This window comes from Cebidichthys violaceus, unplaced genomic scaffold (genome assembly GCF_023349555.1).
Source record: "Cebidichthys violaceus isolate CVI_PGR_0920_01 unplaced genomic scaffold, fCebVio1.0.p SCAF_10, whole genome shotgun sequence".
NCBI lineage: Eukaryota > Metazoa > Chordata > Actinopteri > Perciformes > Stichaeidae > Cebidichthys > Cebidichthys violaceus.
This window is the reverse complement of record NW_027176263.1, coordinates 8,000,419-8,022,859: the sequence shown is the minus strand read 5'-3', so window position 1 is coordinate 8,022,859 and position 22,441 is coordinate 8,000,419. Positions and strand designations below refer to the sequence as shown.

General features: G+C 40.1%; 1 protein-coding gene across 15 annotated transcripts in view; it reads right to left on the bottom strand.

Moving 5' to 3' along the window:
- The window catches only part of adgrb3 (adhesion G protein-coupled receptor B3), a 111,122-nt gene that overhangs the window by 37,326 nt on the left and 51,355 nt on the right, over nucleotides 1-22,441 (bottom strand). For 9 of the 15 annotated variants that reach the window (XM_068724087.1, XM_068724101.1, XM_068724109.1 and 6 more), the window contains 8 exons: nucleotides 18,873-19,037; nucleotides 17,943-18,107; nucleotides 15,949-16,113; nucleotides 15,320-15,421; nucleotides 9,951-10,057; nucleotides 8,775-8,972; nucleotides 6,828-6,896; nucleotides 3,897-4,005 (listed from right to left, as the gene is read on the bottom strand). In XM_068724087.1, coding sequence (XP_068580188.1) covers nucleotides 3,897-4,005; nucleotides 6,828-6,896; nucleotides 8,775-8,972; nucleotides 9,951-10,057; nucleotides 15,320-15,421; nucleotides 15,949-16,113; nucleotides 17,943-18,107; nucleotides 18,873-19,037 — 1,080 coding nt within the window. The remainder of the gene's footprint in view (nucleotides 1-3,896; nucleotides 4,006-6,827; nucleotides 6,897-8,774; nucleotides 8,973-9,950; nucleotides 10,058-15,319; nucleotides 15,422-15,948; nucleotides 16,114-17,942; nucleotides 18,108-18,872; nucleotides 19,038-22,441) is intronic. The other 6 variants (XM_068724033.1, XM_068724065.1, XM_068724080.1 and 3 more) reach the window with 4 other exon arrangements.

Sequence of the window (22,441 nt, the reverse complement as noted above, 5' to 3'; positions counted from 1 at the left end):
GTTAAGCGTTAAAAAAAACTGTCAAAGTCAGACAACACAAACATTTTACACAGAAAACAAATGAATGAGCATTTGAAGCCATCACATGTGTGTGTAATCACAATTAATCATTATCAATGTCAAAATATTCGCTCGACCATGAAGAGCAGACTCACAATAGACAGCCAGAACAAAAATATTCAAAAGTGCATGATGTATTTCACCTGCAAAGTGGTGTCTAATTTTCTAATATGTTCCATACTTCACCTTGTCCTCCATGTGTTTGATTGTAAGGAGAGAGAATAAGTTGCTGGAGCGGAGAGACTTTCGCAATCAAGGTTATTTGACTAAAAGTAGGAGGACAGAGGACGACACACCGGTGACAGCCAGTATTTATCTAGGTGTCAAGAGGCTGCCATAAATTAGTGACGAAATGATGCTGCAATATCTTACTCAGCCAGATGCTCTCCACTTGGCTTCCACCAATGGATCTGCAAAACTTTCCATTCCTTTAATCAAAAAGGCCACATGGCCACCAAGGCACTGTAGTGTGAGCTGGCATTACTGTGTGGCTGGTGATCAAATCCTCTGCTGTGTCTAGGGGTAAAATCATGATCCTGAAATCTCAGTGTTCCACGTTTTGTTGTGTATTATAAAAATACAGTTTGGTTTATTGACTAATTTTCCAAATACACAGTGAAAAATGACTGAATTGATGCACCTGTTATATAAAGGCCTTTTTTTTTTATAAAGGCCTTGATATTTTTCCACCAGCAGGGAGGCAAGGTACTGGTTGAGCCTAGCCAGAGGCAGCTCATTACTGCTACATCTTCAAATAATTGCTCAAAAGCCAAATGGCCCTTCTGCCTCTGTGCTAACATTTTCCAAAAGCTGCTTCAGAAATCAGGCTGTCTCAGTCCTGCATCACCAAATTGATAGTCGTGCTGCACTTTATCATTTTTCTACACACATAAATATTTTGTTTTCTTAAAAGCCATCATTAAACTCCCGCCCTCCAATTAGTTTATGGATGCAAACAATCAAAAATTGTACACAAGCATCAAACCTTCCATGGCTTAAAATTACAGCATGTTGAAACTGTTCAGCCATCATATTTATCAGTCTAAAGACTAAAACAACTTCAAACTTTTTAAAGTCCAAGGTTTGACAATGTTGTCCATTTTGTGTATTTCAGCTAAATTAATGTCAAGTAAAGGAGGGGGGGGTGTCTCTTTAGTTAATAAAACTGAGGATCCAACACAGCTGCAACTCTTTAAAAAGGTGCGTGAAGTAATCAGGAAAATTTCAGAACTGGAGAACTGTAAGATGCAACTAAAAAAAGAAAACTGGAAGCTACTTTCTTTCAAAAGAGTTCTCAATACATTCCATGCACATTCTGTATTAGCATACATGTTGCTACATGAGAGTAAAAGTCTCTTTCTGATATAGAAAATGTTGCAACATTTTCCCCTTCTGCTTAGGGAGCAAATGATACCAGTTGTGATCTCAGTGCTGAGTTCCAGTCATCAATTTTCTATCAGGTTTCATCACACTCATTTATAGGCACCTACACCAAAGTCTGAAATGTTCAACTTCAATTATCCTATCAAAATGAGATATGTCAGTGTTTTTAATGTGCTGGCAGGTCTTATGTTTTAAAAATGACCATTGATTTTAGTGAAGTTTCCTCATTAAGGATATCACAGTAATTTGTGGCAAGAACAAGGTTTGTGAAACTAATTTCGTGTCAATTAGACTTACTGGTGGTTCTCTGTGTTTTGGCTCCATTAACTGAAAATTGACAAATACACACTGTATTAATGCCAAATGTAATATTACAGCCTTGTATGAGATTTTTACCATCTTACAGGCAGCCAATGTTTTCTATTATCAATTCAGTCAAGTATATTTTTAAAATGAGGTCCCTTTAAATGCAGTGGCAGACAACCATGTATCATGACTTTGATGACAGTAAGCCTACAGACATTATGATCACTGTAGTAAACTGATTGAGTCAAGTCTCTGTAAGTTAATTGACATATTGTACGAACGTAATAGAAACTAATCAAACTAAAAACATTTTGAAATGTAAAAAGTAATGGTATGCTTGGAAAGAGGTCAGCAGTAAAATATAAGTAGTTTGCACAAAAATACCAAAATGAATGAAATTAACTCCAGTATAGTCTTTCAAGAGTGGGACCTGATTATGTCACTCAGTGCTTTCTTTAAATCTGAAACACAATGCTGAGTTGCATCATCGCTCAATGTTTACCAAACAATTTTCTGTCGTATCATGTCTTACACGGTTTAATCCACAATTCCACAGATTTGAGGAGAAGCTCGACAGTCATACGGCTGACTAATATAATAAGAATCAAGTATTTCGTATTGACGTTTAGCCATGCAATACACACTGCTGTTCAAGGAATTTGTATGAAGCTGGGTAAAACACTTCACAGAATGGATTGCATACTTTGTATAAAGCAGGGGTCATGTGTTAATGCTTTTTCAAGCAGAAAGAAGGGGGGTATCACCATCAAGCCAAATTGGAAGGAGTATAAAGGGGAAGGGCACAGACATATTATCATGTCTGTGGAAGAAGTCATTAATGCTTGGCATTCTGAAATGTATTCGAGCCTTAGTTACTTAATTTGCGTCTCATGGTGCTTCATAATGGCATTTTGATGGGTGCATTCATTGTGCTATGTTTGTTATGCTATTCCTATCCGTCATTATGGAAATCATATACCATAAAGAGTGTGAGTGTTTGCTAGAAGTGGGTCAAATGTTGGCTATTGTAAAGAACACGAGGAATAAAGCTCTCTCCTCCAGAGGAACTGCCTGCCAGCACAGCTGTACATGCTCACATTCACTTGCAGTATGAATAAATCAGGACTGCAGTTCTATTATTCCATTCCAGTAAGACACCATTTATGGCTGAGTAAGAAATGAAATGCCACAGAGACCTCAGATCATCCAAGAGGCAGAAGCAAAAAGAACCCACGAGAACATAAGGGAAGAGAAATACTGCTTTTTTATCAAAGAGGGGGACTTAATAATCCGGACCCCAATCAGTGGTGCAGACTTTTTTATTTATTTATTACAGCTGCAAAGAATAAGTTGTGATTTCACTTCCAATTTTACAGCCTTTTATCTGACACTCCCACAATGTTTATGCATGACTGCTTATCTCGAAAGGAACTGACAAACAATCTTTTGTTATGCTGCTGCACTTCTGCACAACGTGCTTCAGGGTACGCTCTGCTAATCATGCATTTCTCAAAGGACTGCAGTACAGTGCAACATCACACAGAATTACTTCACATTCAAATATGACACACATATTTCATTTGATCGTTGAAAAAAAAAAGCCTCTGAAACTATGGATACTGTAGATATTACACGTCTATGTTAAATGAAAAGCATGTGGGTTTGGAATACAATGTAGTGAATAATAAAACAGAGATTGTAACAATAATCGTTGCATTTCTATTCAAAACCCATTTGCTTTACATGATTAAAAATGACTTCCAATTGTATTTAGCTTGTATAAAATAGTATAAAATGTATCATATTTAATGAGTGCTAAGTGTATTTTTTTTTATCTTTACAGCTCTATTAAAGAAGAGCTCTTCTTCCTACACTGCACGCTCTTGATATTGGATTGAGTGTTAAGTGTTTTCGTAGGAATTTAGCACATTGAGACCACAAGCTCAGTTTTAATTAACATTATTGATTAGCAGTAATTTTACTCCCCCACCCTTACCATGCACCATTTATCCTAAATTAATGATGGTGGGGAAATTGACACAAGGAGTCAGCAGAGCACAGGGATTATGCACCCATGTCAAGCAGCAATAAATGCTAAAACGAGCTCAGCAGCTGAGGGCAGGGAGGAAAAGTGGGCGGATTCTTACCCAAGTTCCCAGTCATCAAATAGGCATTGTGGAAATCCTTCATGCCCAGTCCAACGATGTGGATGAATTCCTCTATGACCTGCATGAGCTCCACTGCTCCGGGATAGATCTGGACAGGATGAAAAGACAAGAGGACATTTTCAATTTCAATGGCCATTGTCATCGAAAAGATGGGAGTGCGGATCGTAACATAAAAATAGTAAAATACAGCATAAAAAAACATGAAAAACACAACATTTTAAATGATGTTAGCTAAATAAACAGAAAAGCAATAATATAAGAAAAGAGAGGTATTAGCAGGTCACAAAGTTACAGATGTTTGTATTAATTTTATATTATTTTCAAATGAACGCGATTGAACCATGTAGAGTTAAACAATCGACAATCATTTTGATAATTTATTAATAGTTCATTTTTTAAACAAAACAGACAAACATTTACTCTTTCCAGCTTTTCAAATGTGAAGATGTGAATTTATCTGCTGCTTTATAGCTTAAATGATCAAGTGAAGAATGGGCAGATAGTTGCAGTCCTAATTGAGCCATCCATGTTAGACCAGCATCAGAGCCATAGCCACCGGGTTTGCACACACAGTTGCTGCTTGGCTCCTCTTCTGAAAGGCTCTGCCAAGTCAAGGGGTGATTGCCTGGGTTCATGTGACGCTTCATGGACAGCAGCGCCCAGTGAGAGAATGCAGAGGCAGGAATTCAGGACCATGGACAGATCCACGGCTCGACCAGTAACACTGCTGGTCCCGTCAGCTCTTTTCCTCCAAACCGATAGATCAGAGGAACACTCATCCAGTAATTGACCTTTAGAAGTTTGGACCACTGTCATGGCTGCCAATCAAGTGGTGATGGTACAGATCTAATGGGAGGCTTTGATTTGAGAGCCACCAGTTTTGTCGCTTGATATCGAGAATACATATTGTTGGACTGTGCAGCTGTGCCACACATTTGTGCAACACATTTGCCACTTTCACGAAATATCAGCTACACAGAACAATGAGGTGACACCATTTCAAAATGTCTTTAAGAGTAATGTGTCATGTTATACAAATATTATTGCAGGACTTTAACAAAAAACTTGCGAGCACACAATGGTGATGTCAGACAATTAGAGAGGCCTTTGAGTGGCATTTAGCAATTAACACCTCCCTCTTGGTTTTTCAGCAAACACCTGAGGCAGGTATTTCCCTCCTCGGTAACACCTTGTGCTCTGCGTGTGCCTCTACATGTGATGCTGCTAAGCCAGGCAAGCGGATCAGTGATGCTGAAGTTGAGAGCCTCTGACACAGCAGAGTGAAAGCCGGAGTGGGGGAGAAAAGCACATCACGTCGCCCCTTCCGGCATGTCTGACGCACAGTGCAGTCATGCTCATTCTGCTGGTCTCCATGGCAACCGTGCGATGTGAAGGCAGCGCAGGGAAATGGCTGCAGTGGAGGTTCTGTAGACAGAGCTCTTCCTTTCCTTGCCATGGTAACAGTGACAGGAGGTGAATATATAGTGATCTCCGCACAGAGCCAACTCTACAGCCAGTAAAAACCTCATAGTGAGGTGTTTCATGTGAATGTCCACAGTGTGTGGGTGCTGTGGAAACTCAGCTCAGAACACTCATTAATGCAAGAAAAGCCAGCAAGTGAGAAATATTGACAACTGTGAAGTTCAAGCATCGTCTGTTGAAATCAGACGACGTCGCTAAGCCAATGCTGGAGTGGAGTGGTGAAACTGAAGCAGTGCTCCATGGACAGGCACATTAATAACTACAGAAATAATTAACACATTTCTCTTCTGGGTGTTCAATCACAGAGACATCTTTTCCTATTTTTCCTCTGATCTGTCTGTCTCTATCTCTGACGCATTCATACTGACAAAACTGCTCATTTGCAGGCTCTTCACACCGACGACCCACTGTTGGGGCCTGCTGAACTAAAGCTGCAGTGAGTAAACACCTAATTACTGCCTGTAGAGACATCAAGGACCGGCACTCCTGGCTGAGTTCGAACCGCTTGCATTCCCCTATCATCTTAGCTGAAGTCAGGCATGGAGAAACACAGGCGAAAAAGAGATCTGACTGACTTCAAGACATCCCCTCAGTCATGTGTCAGTGCAGGTGATACCCAATTTATGTCAATTTAGCAGTGAAGGTGACAACAGAGCAGATGCCCTCTGCAAACTCGCAGTCATCGCAGATGGTATCTCTGTTAGAGTCTTGATGTGCGTGATTTCAGGGTTCAGGTTGTCTCAGACACCAGTGGCAGTTTTGAAAACGACAGTTGCCACCTCTCAAGCTGAGAGACGTGTCCGACAGAGGACGTAGCCAGACGCCAACCTCCACGGATAAACACAGTGTTGACAAAGTGTACTGTTCTGTACTCAAATTTTGATGTACAGTACACTATTGCTGTAGTGCTGCAGCCTGTAGCCCCTACATTTGTATCTGATATTGAGACTATGTTTTGTACTATATAGCTTCTCCATATGATGGAGCTCCCTTACAATGTCAGAGAAAGGCAGAGAGAGAATTAGAGGCTTCGGTACAAACAATAAAACATCAACACTGTTTGATCTCAGGTCAAATTCAACTGAAATAATGGTCCAATAACACTGGTTGCAGTGATGTGTATCAGCTGGGTAAAACAATGTGTGAAGTGAGTTCTGCAGTGCTAATGGTTGGACAGTGCTGCTGCCACCAAGTGGAGCTCTGAGGAACTAGCTTTTTCTAAATGAGGCCAGATGTCACACCAGCTGAATGACCTCTCACAGAGAGGTAGATGTAAATATAACATCCTCTCAACACTAACCTGACTTTTTTCTTTATCTCTGCTATTGAGAAGGAGCAACAGCAGTGAAGCTTTGGGTCGATTTTTTTTTTTAGACACAGCATTCACGCAGCAACCTGAATTATTTAAGTGTACAACAACGTGCTTACCTTTTGCGCGTCTTCCCATTTCTCCTTATTTTCCTCCTCCAAGAGGTTGCTGATAATTTGAAAGAAGTTCTGTGGAAATGATGAAAGGGAAAATATGTAACACACCCACGCAGAAGTATTACAGGCACAGCAGCGAGATGCTTTTAAAAACCATGACACATAAACACTATGCACTCAAAGAGTACTGTTATGGATAATAAACTGATATTTCTCAAGGGATTTCTATAAGGGAATAATGACAGCCCCTGCGGGGCTCAATTGCACCAGGAAATTTGACACTGAAACCATGATTGTTTTACCAGAGACAAGATGGAATTTGTGCATCAGCTCTTGCAGAAATATACCTCGAACCCCCTGCAGCTTGCAGCAAACACTTAATGCTAAAGGGGAGAAGCACCAAGCTGCAATCAGAAAGGAAGATGAAAGGGAATGTTTGAGCAGCTGTGTGAATTGTCTTCTTCTGCAGCAGGGGCTGCTTGGGGTGCATGCCTGCAGTAGTAATAGGAACCCTGTCTGATCTTTAGCCTTGTTATTTTGTCTGGTCTACAATGTGCCTGAGGGAGTGGCTCTCTCTCTTGACACAGGCTATCTTGTTTTCTACTTGAATGCTTATGCTCCCTCTGGTGGTAATGTGCCCACTTTAACACTGCATTAGCCCAGAGACATGTGGAGGGGGCGGGCTGGCTGCCTGCTGTCCTGTCTGCCCACACACACTATAGAGCTCTCATAATAACCAGAGACAGGATGCTTTCCTCATCTCATAGATTTTCTATGGTGGGAAAATGGGTGAATGGGCCTTATGTTTGCCCATCCATAACCAGAACATTTGGGTTTCATTCCTGCAGAATCAGACCGAACATCTCACATCCAGTGGAAACTGTTGACAAATGTGCATTAAAAAGAGCATCTCTGACATTTTGTAGCCCAAATACCAGTGTGCTTTGTAACGTGCATAATTTAGCGAGTTCAACATTTTGGTGATCCAATTACCTGCATCCTAACCTGAAGTACAAGCTGTGTGCCAATTAAGTCCTCTCACATTCAGACGATGCTCAAATGCAGCATGACTAACACTGACATCACTAATGTTAGATATCTTGGTTGTTTGTTTTTAACAGTACAACATCCAACATTATGGGTTTGTTGTGATATTCAAAATATCCAGTAAATATATTTTCCTCTTTAATATATTGAGATAAAACATACTAGTCAGTGGAAGCAGTACTGTGTTATAAAATGGAATGTAACTGAACTTTCACATTATTAAAGAAGAAATAATTTATACTCCCATACAGACAATGACTGATGGGCAAGACTCATAACAATTACTTACATCTTTTTGCAGAAGAAGAACAACAAAAAAGTGGCATTAAAAACTATAATGGAGAATTAGGTTTATCATTTACACACATACAATATTCAAAGCTCGCTTTGCTGTTATCGTCAAATAGAGAGCAACATTTATTCCCTTCCAATTTAGCTTCCTTCAAAACACAGCATGAGCCAAACACATTGAAACAGGCACACAGGACAGCACAAAGACCACAAAGAGGCCTGAGAAGGGTGAAATGATACGGCTCTGAGGATATAAACTATGTTATTGGTGATGGAGGTGGAGCTTTAATCTCCATCATCCTGACATAAGGAGGATCAAGACTGCAGTCAACCCCAACATGATGAGATGAAAGAGCTTAGGATGTGGAGGAGATCTCTTGATACAATGGAGCCGTGGGGTGCGTTTGTCAGATTTTGTGCTATTTCAGACATGTTAAAAAAACACTTTGTTTTATTGTCATATATTACATGTTTGCAGCACCAAACATTGCCTTTATCCAGTTGATTATTTTGTCACAAGAGACACATTTGTAAGCCACCTTGCCGTAGGATATGAATACATTTCAGCCAGATCCATGTCTATGTGTTGAAATAAACCCACTGTCCACTTACTTGCACATCATCTGAAGATGGCTCATAGCTGGCTCTCTTGAAGGTCTCTGTCACATTGCGTAGGATCTCCACAGAAGACAGCAGGTCACCAGCATAGAAGTTCCTCCTCTGGGTGAGGTCCAGCAGGTTTTTGGTGACCTGGGACATCCCATCCCCCGCCAGCATCCTCTGGCCCTTAGCAAGGTGCCCCTGAACCTCCAAAAAACAGGAGAAGACAAGACTTGGGGCATCTGTGTCCTCTGCAGGGTTTCCAGAGATACACACTAAACTACACATTTGGACTAAATGGAGTGCAAAAAATCAGGAAGAAAGACTCCACTCTCTAAGGCCCTTAATGTGACACTTATATCTAAGCCAGGACGAAATGTATTCTGCCTCACGGATGTTTTGAAATGAGCCAATATGAATAAAAGAGTTAACTGGAGCAGAAGACACACATTTAGGCAGAAATTGCACAGTGAAATGGCATTTCACATCATTGCACAGGGTTTATGTCCATAAATACAGGTTCCCAGGTGCAGGGCTTTATATGCTATCTCAGCTCTTCTGAATTATTTTATTTGTTACAGTGATGGAGAGTTACCAAAATTACTTATTCTAGTGGAAATTCTATTGTGTTTCCAGACAAAAGGCAAACATACAAAAGCGAAAAAATATTTATTTAATAAAGCCCTCTGAAATAGACCCAGCCTTTAAGTTAAGAAAAAAAGAAAAAAAAGATGATCGAGATGTCTCATGAGATGAAAAAGAGAGAGTTCACACCAGGATCTTTTGGTAAATAGGTGGTTCTAGAGAAAAGAAGGCAGTCACTATTCACTCAGTTTCCACAACTTTGTTATTTAGTCAATTGATGGTCCAATACAAAAATGTATTGTAATTGATGTTTGTTAAAATGCCGTAAAGAGCAAGTGAGGAAAAACATAAATATGCAAAAGTACAACAAGCTGAAGCAACAAGACAAACATGGGTGACAAAATGCCAAAAACTCTAAATCAATTAGTATAAAAAGAACTTGACTATAATGGCAAAATCATGTTTTAATTTTCTCATCTTTTGAAAGTGGTTAATCTTTGGCCACGGTGTGATGGGAATGAGGGGGATGAAGAAAACACTGGGGAGGCAATTTATGATGCATTGGAAACAGAGGCAGTGAGAGGGAGCTGACTTTGCACCTACTGATTGCTGCAAGTATCTGAATTCATTTGTTATGCATCGAGCATAGCTGGGCTGCTCCCAGAAGGCCATACCACGGTGATCCAAAGAGCAGCGTCGACTAGTGGTGCCTGTAGAGGGGAAGGAGACAGGGACAGATTTGGAGAAGAGAAGGAGCGAGAGAAGGAGCGAGGGAGGGAGGGAGGGAGGGAGGAGGGGATGAGAGGGGAGATGAGGTTGCAGACGTAGATCGTGGGGGGGGGGGGGGGGTATGGGATTAAGACCAAAGGAGAGGCAATAGAAAGGCAGATGGAAGTGGTGGAGTGGAGGGTGTTGGATACAGGAAAAGGAAAAGGAAAAAAGACAAAAAAGAGAGGAATACTGATGTATTAATTATTTTCATAAGAGAGTTATCTTCCTGCCTTTTGTCCTCCCATCATCAAAATTTTATATTGCCCGTTACATTTAGCAGTGGAGTTATATTATTTTAACATTATAGAACGAGGGAGAGAGATGTTTCTGGAAGGAAAGTGCTGCAGTATTTGATTTTGAATTTGGTTTTGAATTATGAGGGGCAGACAGATCCCCATGGCTTTTAATAAATGCACTGTGTGCTGTGTTAATGCAACTTACAGTGGCTTATTCAAGCATGCAGCAGCTCAACTGTGATAGCTGTCAGGCATTTAAACAGTGTTTCCGAAATAGCAGAACCACCCAGTATCCACCCACATTGCCGTACACATCCTGCATAGGGGTCCAACATCACACCTTCCCTGCTGTCGACCCGGCGGAATGCACTTCACACATCACCCCACCGCTCCAACACAGGTGCTTGACATCCTGAGGAAAACTCCCACAGTACAAAACATTTCCCCTGGCTGGTGCTTCACAAAAAAATAAAACCTTCGCTATCTCTTGTTCTCTCTCTCTCTCTCTGTCTTGCACACACTAACACACACAGACAGAGAGAGATCAAAACCACACCTCCTACGCCCACCCTTTCCACAGCTACTACCTGGTGATATGCACTGAAGCCATGAGTGCACACCAAACATCGCTATATCCTGAGAGCGCCCATGCAGCGCTATGAGACAGCCCAGAGGGCAGCAGGAGAGGCCTCAGCTTTACACCGCGCTGAGCATCCGTCTCCCTCCTAACTGGCTTCACCTGGCAGTTTATATTTGCTTTTATAATCCAGACCCCTATTGGTAAAGACGCCAACACACAATAGAATATTTTCATATTGTTATGCAATCAACTTTTAGGCCCTCACACTCTGAAAAAAAGTGTATTTCATGAAGGCTGGCTACCTAGAAATTAGGATTTCCCGTTTTGGCTCTGACATTCCTAAAGGTCATTGTAAACTGAGAAAGACTGTGCCCTTTAAGTGGGATTTATTTTTAAAACACAAAGCACTAAGAGGTCAAGTTCCTGAAATGACAGATGAGAATCGTGTTTGTGTATTGACTTCAAAGATGAGATTCAATTTAATAGCTACTGAAAGGCTTTTGATACTTGATCATCTGTAGTGTGCTTTCAATTGACTAATATATGGTATTTTCTCGTTTTAATGTGAATTCAGCAGCACTAGAGGACACAAATTGCCCAAAGCCAAAATCATTTAAATGTGAAATGCTTGCACCAGAGCTCATTTTTGTTTGTGGACAAAAACAGCTTTGCAGAGAAAAATAATACCTACTACCATTTCATACTAAGAAAACCTTTTAAGTGCTCGTGTGATATGCATTACTGAGGTAGGAATGGGCACTTAAGCTTTACCGACTCTCAATGGGAAGAGATCACAGTTGTATTTTATGAATTCAAACTTTACTTTTATACCTGCATTTGGTAAATACATATGCTTTTCACTTATTTAGAACTGGATCTCTCCTTGGATCAAACTGCCAGTGGGATCAAACAAGGTCAGAGAAGAGCAATTCAGCTTTCGCTGTTATTTTGGACCAATCTTTCATCTCTCCTTGCATCATCAGTGATGTATGTAGAGTAAGTTGAGTATGAAATATTGGTCGGTAGAGATGTGCTTGATTAAAAAGCAAGGCTGCACTCCACTGAAGCAGTGACCTGTTGCTTTCCGAACAATCCTCCCTAAGACGGGAGGCTAAAACGATGTTTACTGCCCGAGGAGTTACAGAAAAGACGTGTCTAAAAGCACTCTCTGAGAGGGATTTTGTGTGTTGAATGTCATCCTGTGATAGATAAACAGTCTTTATTTTAGCGAAAGAAACCTTGCATTCAAACATCTGAGTGAGCTAAATATCACAAGTAAAATTGCCTCATTCATTCTAAAGGATGATGTCTTGTGTTTGAGCACATAATCATTTTTCTCCGCATTAACCTGTGGAGTGTTTGTTTAATAGCTTGTGGTTCAGTTGCTTTAATTGCTGTCTCTCAGTTGGCTGACTCAAACTTTAATTGATAATTGAGATTTAGGGCTCTCGTTAGACATCCACATAAATAAGAGCACAATAATGTTTACATGCAAAATCTCAGTAGGGAAAAGAATGCATGTAAAAGTATAAAGCCTAAATAGTACTAGATTACATTTCCCTAGTGGTACTACGCATATTTGATGTTTAGCAAATATCAAAACATAGTTATTCACTTTAATTGTACAATGTACAGCACTGGGGAAAAAAAAGAGTAAATGAAAGATGAAGGAAATCCTAAGAATTCTGTGCCGTATGAAAAAAAAAATCGCTTTAGCCTTGACAGAGGGCTGCTTTGGAGCTCCTCTGGAATATATGAGGCCAGTTTTAGGAACTCAGATATTGTATTGTAAGGTTTACGTCAAATGTGATGATTATAAAGACAAAGAACTTGAGTCCGACTCCAGATTGTATTGTCACAGCTAAGAAACGGTCTCTTCAAAAGCATCTAAAGCACACATCTCTCTTGTAGTGAAGTTTGTGTGTTTACCAATGTATGAACCATTCTTTAACTGATACAAAGCGAACAAATTAATCTGCTGTGTGCCTATGTGTGTATTGTCCTAACTTTTCCTCCCCTTCTCGCCTCTGGTGGCAGTTGTCATCCATGATGACCGAGGCGGTGCTGACGCCTCTGCACCGGGTGCTGTTCCTATGGTGACCTTGATGACGGCAGTGACTACGGATGAGTAGACACGGATGCCCCCCCCAACATATTTGGACCCTTCAACCAAGCTGTCTTACTGCATTCACATTGCACATCTTGCTCTGTTGCCTTTTCTGAACAATATTTCATCTTTGTTTACCTGCTCTCAGTAGCCATCACACGTCTGGCTCTCCTGGAAGGAGGAGGTCTGTCTGTGAGGTGTTTTGATTCCTTCTCGCATTTTCCTCATTAGGAGTTGTGTGGGTCTGACCTCGATCTAATTACAGGTCAAAGGATGGGAGGTGTTGTTTTCATTTATAGGTTCATAATGTGGCCTTTGTGAAACCCGCTGACACTGGAGCTGTGATTAATGGCTTTACAAATAAACTTGACCTGACCTGAATTGTTGTCCATCATAGTCTCCCAGTGGTCAGTGCCGGCTTTGACAAGGGGATGCACTGTGCTTAAACATGAAATATGTCTGTTATTTCACCCTTTTGTCTTGACACTGCTCGTCTTTTGGACATTCATTACAGGTCCTGGTTCTCTCGTAAAGTGGTACGGCACCCTGTGTGCAAATTGGTGTGAATATATATATATGTATATATATATATATATATATATATATCACTGATAAACATGTGTTGACCTATTGTATGATAATAACAAACAACAGCACCCAGACTGCAGTAATGGCATGCATCTCTGTATTACAGCAGTCCGTGCAACCCCTGTGACAGCATACAATAAAAAAATTCAGTAAAAAAAAAATGTAAGTAAAAAATGTGGGATAAATGAGTATTAATGTCAAGGGTTCACAACAATCTTTTCATAATTACGTTAATGTATTAATGTGATGCAGCTCAGTAAGAACACTAATGAGTTTGGCTGTATAAAGGCGCCAACTGTCTCACCCTGACTGACTGACCTGGATCTGGCACATACATTAAAGACACCTCTTGGTGTAAATTAAATTCTTGATCAGCAGAGGTGTTAAATTTCTAACAACATCATACAGAGAGGAAGAATAAAAAACGAAACAAAAGGCCCCCACTGCAAGCTGGAAATAGCTTCGTATGGTGCCAACCAGTTATTAGCCATAAAAACTAATGTCAAACCAGAAAGCTAATGTCATGCCAGTAAATCTTTCTCTGCGTTACTTTGCCGCAGGTGAGCCATCTGTGAATGACAGCGTGTTTGCTGCTACATCTAGTTTGCCAGTTAACTATTTTATGGTGAAGAAATGTCGACTCACAACACCTTCGATTGTTTAAATCTTTTACAAGAGCTCAGCGTGTCAAATCAACCTGTAACTTTCGCATCCAGCAGCGCTTCGTTGTCCTGTCTGTTTGTTAGCAAACTGACCTTCAACAAGAACAAAAGCAACAAAAAAAAGCAGCTTTAACAGAGGTTGCATTCTTTTTCAACATTCCCCCTCTTTCTCCCTCCCCTCTCTCTTCTTTTCAAGAACTGAGTGTTAGTCTCAGTTGGAGAACTCACATCCTCTGCTCTAATGCTCTTCCCTCCGTGCTCATATTAAAGCTTCTGCTTAATGTCGGAAAACAGACCTCCGTGGGCTTTTCTTGTTTCTCTCTCAGAATCACAGTTACCATTTTGTATTCCATCCACTGCACACGCTGTGTACTGACGGGTGTAGCCATCAGTTACATCACTGCATGTGGAAATTGGATAAAGGGATATGCGCCTTCTCTGCAGATGGCGTAACACCATTTTGCCACCAGATAAAGTTTATCTCATTATCATGACGTTTTCGTGATTTGTTTCAGATTAGTCAGGCAGCTTTAAAAAGTAAAAGGCTTGTTGATAACCTCTATAAGAAAGGACAGCTTACTATGATGGCAGGAATCTAGCATCATTCCTCATAATGTAGCATAATTAGTAGCACTGTGATGTGCATTCAAACACTAATACTATACTATTAGTGTAAAATTGCAGGGTAATTTTATCATTGTAGAGAGACAGTTGCATTTGTTGGAGTGATTCAAACAACCATTACGCCAAAATGAGTCAACTTTAGGTCAATCGATGTCGCGCTCTTACAGTTAGGCAAAAGGCTGAATCCCCAGCATACATATTACAATGTGTTCCATCACTTTGTTACCTTTAATGAGTGGACTACCCTTTTTTTTACTTCCACAGGATGGGTCACAAAGAGTTTTTGTTTTTCCTTAGGGGAAGAGAAAGGGGCAAAAATAATATAAGACTAGTCTAAATCCATGTATGGGACTCTGCGTGCACACTAAACCACTAAGAGATAAAGATATTGCTCATGTCCTTACCTGTGGCATTGGGTGGGCATCTATTAAAGGCCAGTTCTCCTGAAGGTGTCCGTCTCCACACCATTGATACTGCATAGTCCTCCGGACAAATCTCATACGGCGCTTAAAAGCAAAGTGGTACAAGTGTAACTACATTGGTGCAAAGAGCTTTTCAGGATTTCCAATATGATGCAACAATTTCTTCATATTACACACAAGGAGGTATGGAAATATAGATCAAAGCTGTATCGTGTTGGTGAATATGAGCATGCTGTTTAGTATTGTGATAAAATGCTCCCTCTCCTATAATCACAACTTTTGTGTGTAGGTGCTACATAATAACAATAATAATTTATCTTCTTCACAGAATGGAAGTATTAAAGAACTTCACTAAGTTAAGACTCCAATTCAAAAAAGATAATTTTGAAAATTGTTCAATAAGCTTTGCTGATACTTGCGTTACTCAGTAAGTCACTGAATGACTAACTGATTTCCATGACTTCATTTATATTCATACTCTTTCATCCCTCCTCTGTATCTGCATCTCCTCTTCAAGTTCTGTTATTGTTACGTAACATTTCCTTCTCTCGTCAGAGATAATAATCTCTTCACTTTCATTCAGATTTAAGTCTTATTATTCTTTGGCTCACCTGGACAGCGCTGGTCACTGCACTTTCTGACTTCCTCTCCGGTGCCATCACACTGCTGCCCAGTCACCGCTGCCCCCTGACACACCCGCGATCGCCTCTGCCATCCACCGTCGCAGGACTTCGAGCAGCCGCTCCACGGACCCCAAGGATTCCACTGTCCGTTAGCTACAACAGAACCATCCTCAGTTAGAAACAGCTACTCTGAGAGGCATAAAAGAACCAACAGAAAATCAACCAAAATGATACATCACGGTGTGCTAATTTTATTGTGTGCCATTTAGGCTTTTATTTTTATTTTATTGATTTTTGATTGCATTTATTTATTTTGCTATCCGTGCGTTCAGTTTGCAGATGCAGTTTTTTGGTAATATTCCAAAAATGAACGAGATTATTTTGAATAATAAGGAGAATGTGGGTTTTATGACTAAATGAAGCTGCTCTCTGAGTGGTGATCATTCGCCTCACTTTGCCAATATTAAACAACATTTATGCTGAAGTTTCCAAATCCAGCAGCATGTTTTATGCCCTTGTAATGAACACTGTTAAATTGTGCATTAGACACAAAAACAGATGCTTCCCTTCAGCGGTGTAGTAAATCACATGCCCTTGTCTGAACGGAAAGGTACAAAGCCCTGTGAGCAGGAAACACACTCCACTCTCATTCTAACCTACGCTTACCCCCCCCCCCCCTTCACACGTGCAGGGCTATTTTGTGTCCTACAACTAACCTCTGTCAGGATTGCTTCCGGAGGAGAAACGAAACAGAAACCATTGTGACCTGTTGGCAAAAACTATCCGCAAGACATTGATCAAATCCCAGCAGATACTAAAGCCTCTGCTCCACATCAGAGCAGCTGATTTCTCAGACAGATGCGTGCTCATGTGTTTCAAAGAGCTCGTTGTTTCAGCAGTCCTGGAGAAATTCTTTCAATTTTGAAACACATAACACTGATTCAAATCCTGCACAGGCCTTCATTGTAGTCATTAGTTTTCTACTTTATTCTGTTTTGTTTCATTTTTTCAAAGAATGCCTGTTGCCTTTCAGCACGCTAAATTACTCAAAGATATATTTAACTGTTTCTGAAAGACATATTCCATTGGGTTTGCAATGAACTCTTTCTTTGTGTTCTACAAAGCAAGGCAATGCCACTAGCAGTCATGAACATCGTGCTGACTTGTTAAATGAAGGCCTGGACTGTGCTGTCTCAGTAATGTTGGATCTTTCATCTCGGTAACAAAGAAAGAAGAAGTGCTAAATATGTAGGCCTCATTAAGTGAATAAATTGTATAATGCCTCCTCTCGCTGTGAGGCGAACAACAGCATCGCCTGCTTCATTATCATGAGCACAAATTGGAAATATGCAGTCCCAAGCATGTGCTATTTTAGTGGACCAAGAGGGCATAAGGTTGACTGGCAGCGGTTACACAACAAATTTCCACTGACTTTCAAAAATGTGTGAGGAATCTCTCCGCCACACACATACTACTGAACTGCAGAACAAAAAAAACTGTTTTAGCTGCTGCAGTGAAAATTGCATCAGGAGATTATGAGAGTGCTCAGGCCCTTCATATGATCAGACAATTCAAAGCCTGATGGAGACCACTAAGCTGACATCTTTCAGCCTCTAATACGTCTATGATGTTGACAGACAGTTTGGACAGCTAACCCTGAATTATGTGAAAGGCATACAGTATATCTAACTGGATTTTACAAATCCAATTGATAGAGCATGGTCTTAAATATCATTCTTGAGTCTTACAACACAGCTGTGTTTCTTGCTGCAGAGGTTTTCAGTACGCCACAGAACGAGTGTAACCAGGCTGCATATTCTATCTAAAGTTGATTGTAATTATTTTAGCACTCATGGTTGTAATGATGGTGGCAACAATGTGGGATGGACCGTTTTTTTGTCTCTCTTTTCTCCCATTTCAAATCATGATTTTTGAATTGAGGCATCAAAGCGGATACAGAATTAAGAGGCTCAGGATTTTACCTGTGCAGTCAGGATTATGGCACTCTCTGCTTTCTGCCCAGTGACCGCGACACTCAGATCCCCCATGGGCGGCCGCTGAGCACTGCCTGGTCCTCTGCTGAGTGCCATTGGCACAGGTCACCGAGCAATCGCTCCAAGAGCTCCACTCCTGCCACTGTCCGTCCACTGAGGCACCAACCACAACCCAACAAGCATGTCCCATGTGAAGGGAAAAAAAAGAGGGCAGACAGAAATGGGAGGAGATATTCAGATCACTATTCTCTCTCAGATTGAAAGCCAAAAAACAGACAAAAAAAACAACATGACTACTTGGAGATTTAGGAGAATTGTACTGGTGGTTTGGGAGTCTGGTTAGAATTTCAAAAACATAGCCAAAGGCAAAAGGAGACTAAAACACAAAAAGTGTTTTTGTAGAATGCCCTTGTATAAAGATTTAGATTATTAATGCCAAAGGCGCAAACTGCAGAATCTATTTGTTAGCTGCCTTCCATTTTCCATTTCTGGGCAGAGAGAAAGCATCTGGGATTGAGCGGTTTTCACTGAGTCTGTTACCAGAGCAAAGCTAACATTTACTGTGTGGAAAAACTCATCATCACTAATCTGCTTAACATTCACAGGCAATTGCGGGTAAGTGATTTTGACGTCAGTATTACAGTATTGACTCTCAACTAAACCGCATTATTGTGTAAGCACGCTTACTTAAAATGCACCACAAATCGGGCTTCTTTTCAGCTTTGTACTCACCTTTGAAGTACAGTATGACTATAGGATACTAGACGTGTGTAGGTAAACTGTTACCATGATCAATAATTCATAATTTGAAATAACTTTATGATGATTTACCTTTTACGTTCCTCTCATCATCATGCCTTCAAGGATAATTATTACAATTGTTGTTTTGAATAGATTTAGAGAGCAGACATATGATACCTGGGCATAGGGCTATGTTGCAAAGCTTAGTCTGGGTCTCGGGTCCGTCACAGGCCCTGCCTCCATGCTGGGGAGGGGCACACATCCTAGTCCTAGTGCGGTGACCTCGGCCACATGTGAATGAGCACAGGCTCCACGGTGACCACTCCTCCCATACACCGTGTACTGCGGGCACAGAAAAGGCATCAGGCCTAATCAATGTCTCTGCCCCTGCTATAGCATAAACAAGCCCATAACAAACTGCCAAAAAAAATGAAAATAAAAATATAAAAAAATATAAAAAACAAAACTGATGTAAATGAAACACTGAGCACACAGACACTGTGGGGCTTCACAAAGCCTCAGCCACAAGCTTCAATCACCTCTGTTCATTTAATGCAATTGTAATAAATGCTACCCGACTACAAATGCTCAAAACAGCAGCAAAGGTATAGAATTTGATAAATATGTCAATCTTCCAAGTGGCAGTTTTCAACAGACAAATAGCAGCAATAGAATCCTGACTCTCAAGGTGTGGGTGAGGAGCAGCAGGCCTGCACACTGTTACAGTTTGTTGAGTCTTCTTGGTTGACTCTAATAGCTGTGGACCTTCAGGTTAATGTGGGCTGACAATTGTTCTGCAAATCTGTCATTACACCAACTCATCATGGTAATGCAAAAAACAAACAGTCCGTAACCTGGTTCCAGATCTCTGAATAACTGCCCACATTTTATGATTGGTAAGGAAATGGCCACTCAAGACTAAATATCACGCTAGACAGCCAAAATCCAACAGGAAATGTATCAAAGTGTTATATATGTATCATATGGTGTTTCCTCATCAGATGTACGTATATGCCTGAGCAATTCATGCTAAAATATTTCAAAAGTTATGTTATTTAAAAATATTCTACATATCTTTTGGCATATTGGTATTTTTGTAAATACTGCCACTATAATCAAAATCTAAAAAAAAAATGTATTAGTAATACTTAAAAAAATAAATCAACTGTGAGATGTTATATTTTCAAAGTTTTGATCCTGGAAAAATCTGATTATTTTGGCATGCTATGAGTTTCTACTAACTTTTCTACAAACCCACTTCTAATTAAGAACACTACAGATCATTTTTGATAACTATCACCAAAATAAAATGATATAGATAAATGTGTATTTTTCCTCCTCTGAGCTGCTTATATAATATAATAATATATGCTCTAAAAGAAAGAGGTGTTCTTTATCAAAGTGCAACTTTTAAGCTATATAAATTTAAGCTGGCAAAAGGCATCATTCCTTTTGCATCTTGGTTTGCATATAAGTTTGACTGGGTTCTAGTCGACAGATGGTGAGTCTTTATAGAACTGCAGAGGATATTTGCTATTGGCTTAAAGCTTTACTTTCAAGGGGGGAATATGGGTATCTGAGATTTAGACAGAATTAAGACACCTACTGTCTTGTCTTGGCAGTTGCAGTGTTCCCTAAATATACACGGTGATATCAAATGATGGACACTCTCAACATGTAAAAGTTTAACCTTGTTAGTTTCTCAAGCAGCTGCTGGTTTCTTGATCCAAGTGATAAAGTGCTTTTGCTGAAGGAATTGAAGGCTCCCAACTTAACTTTAAGGGGATGGAAATTGTATCAAACCAAAATCACAATGGAACTATTGTTTTGCGCCAGAAGTCTGGGTATACTGAAGATATATGCACAACAAACATTGTACAGTAGCAGCAAAATCTTTGTATTCTAATCAGTACAACGGCTTACAGGGAACTACCATGGGAATAACAGGCTGATGGGTGTGCATGCCTTAACATTTTCAGCAAATAGATTCAGGCACAAAATCAATTAAATTATTTTTAATGACAATGTTGATCAAATAACTAAATGGAGTGCACACAACATATCTGGTGGATTTTTTTTATCATCTATTGATGACGATTTAAGACCTTGTAAATGAGACTTTGTCTACAGTGAATTGGTGGTTCCCCTTTAGAAGGATCACTATCCGTAGCTTGTACAGAGGACTACAGTTCCTGCAGTATAATAGTTGGATCTCAGGATCAGTTGTAGAGTCGTTGGATCTTGGGATCAAGCTGACGGTCCGCCATGAGGCGGAGCTACCGTCTGTCCCAGCTCCTATCTCTAGGCGCCGTTTTGATGCTCTTAGCTAAGTGTCCCATGGTGGCCGAAGAGTTATCTTTGAAAATTTTAGTTCAAAGAAGGCAGTCACCAAAGCTACTGTATCAGTGATGCAATAGGATTTAGCTTCTTCTGGGGGGTTTTCTGAACTGCGTCCATTATTTACAGGGACAGCCATGAGCAATACTGTTCTGTGTTAAAGGTGAAACTCTTGGACCAGAACAAGATGATGGACAAAGCAAATTCATTTGCCAATAATGTTTTCATTAATTTGTGGTAAACTGGGATTTAGTCCATTTAACTCATATCAGTCCAGTGATGTTTTACCTTTTTAACTTGTCAGCCATCCTCTTGTGCCTAACTGTGTTCACCATATGATATTCCTATTCTTAAGTTCTTGTTCTCTTCTTATGCAATACGTTTTCATTATATATTTCAATATTTTCCTATATGTTTACCTAAGTTAGCAGGCGTTATTGCTTCACTGTCACAATTGTATATTTGCATCAATGTGTCAACAGAAAATGTCTCTTTTTTTCTAGGATCTGTCTTATAATTGTTTTTCTTAATTGATCAATAGAAAATATAACTTCTTATGGTCTATATTTTTTATTTGTCTTTGGTTTGCACTGATTATTAATGGTATACTGGCATGGTTGTGAGTTTTGCGTTACAGGCACTGAAACAGTTTCTTTTCATCTTTTATTGGCTTGGCCTTTATGATGAGGTTGGCAATAATGCAATATTTTGCAGACTGAAACTCCCTGTGTTTTATGCTGATAAATGTTTTTGTAGGCCTTTTGTTTACAAGGAGGCTATTGCTGTTTATGCTAATTGCCCAATGTTCGTGTTTAATGCAAGTAAACACATGACATTCTGCATACCAACCAAGTTATCTTATTGGTAGCAGCAGATGTTTAGTACAACTCAAATAGAAACGTTCATTAATTTGAGGCAAAACAATATATGTACAGTAACAATGGTCAATGTTCTTTCCCAAATTAAAATTAAAAAGTGTTATTGCATGTTCAAGCTTTTCGACGCATTAACGATGAGGCTGACATTATTTATTATCGTCTATTTATTACTGTCAAAACTGCAACTAACAAGAATCCTTGCCTGCTGACAGCCACTGCTTCAAATGCTTGACTGTCGTCAAAAAACCTTTAAAAACATATACACGAGACATACCTATGCACTCGACGTATAACATATTACGTCACTGCCATGAGCATCACTGGCGTGGTTTATTTTGAAAGACATCTGCGGCTGCATGAGCACATCCTGTAGAGTAGGACGGTGTCTGACGGACGTATCTGCGCATGCTCGATCAAGTGGCTTACTGTTTACATCGTTTAAAATAAACAGAGCACGCCGTGCTCGTCCACATGAGAGAACATCCCACCCAAGCTCAAAGGTATGGCTCTTTGATGTGCTTTTGACAGTTT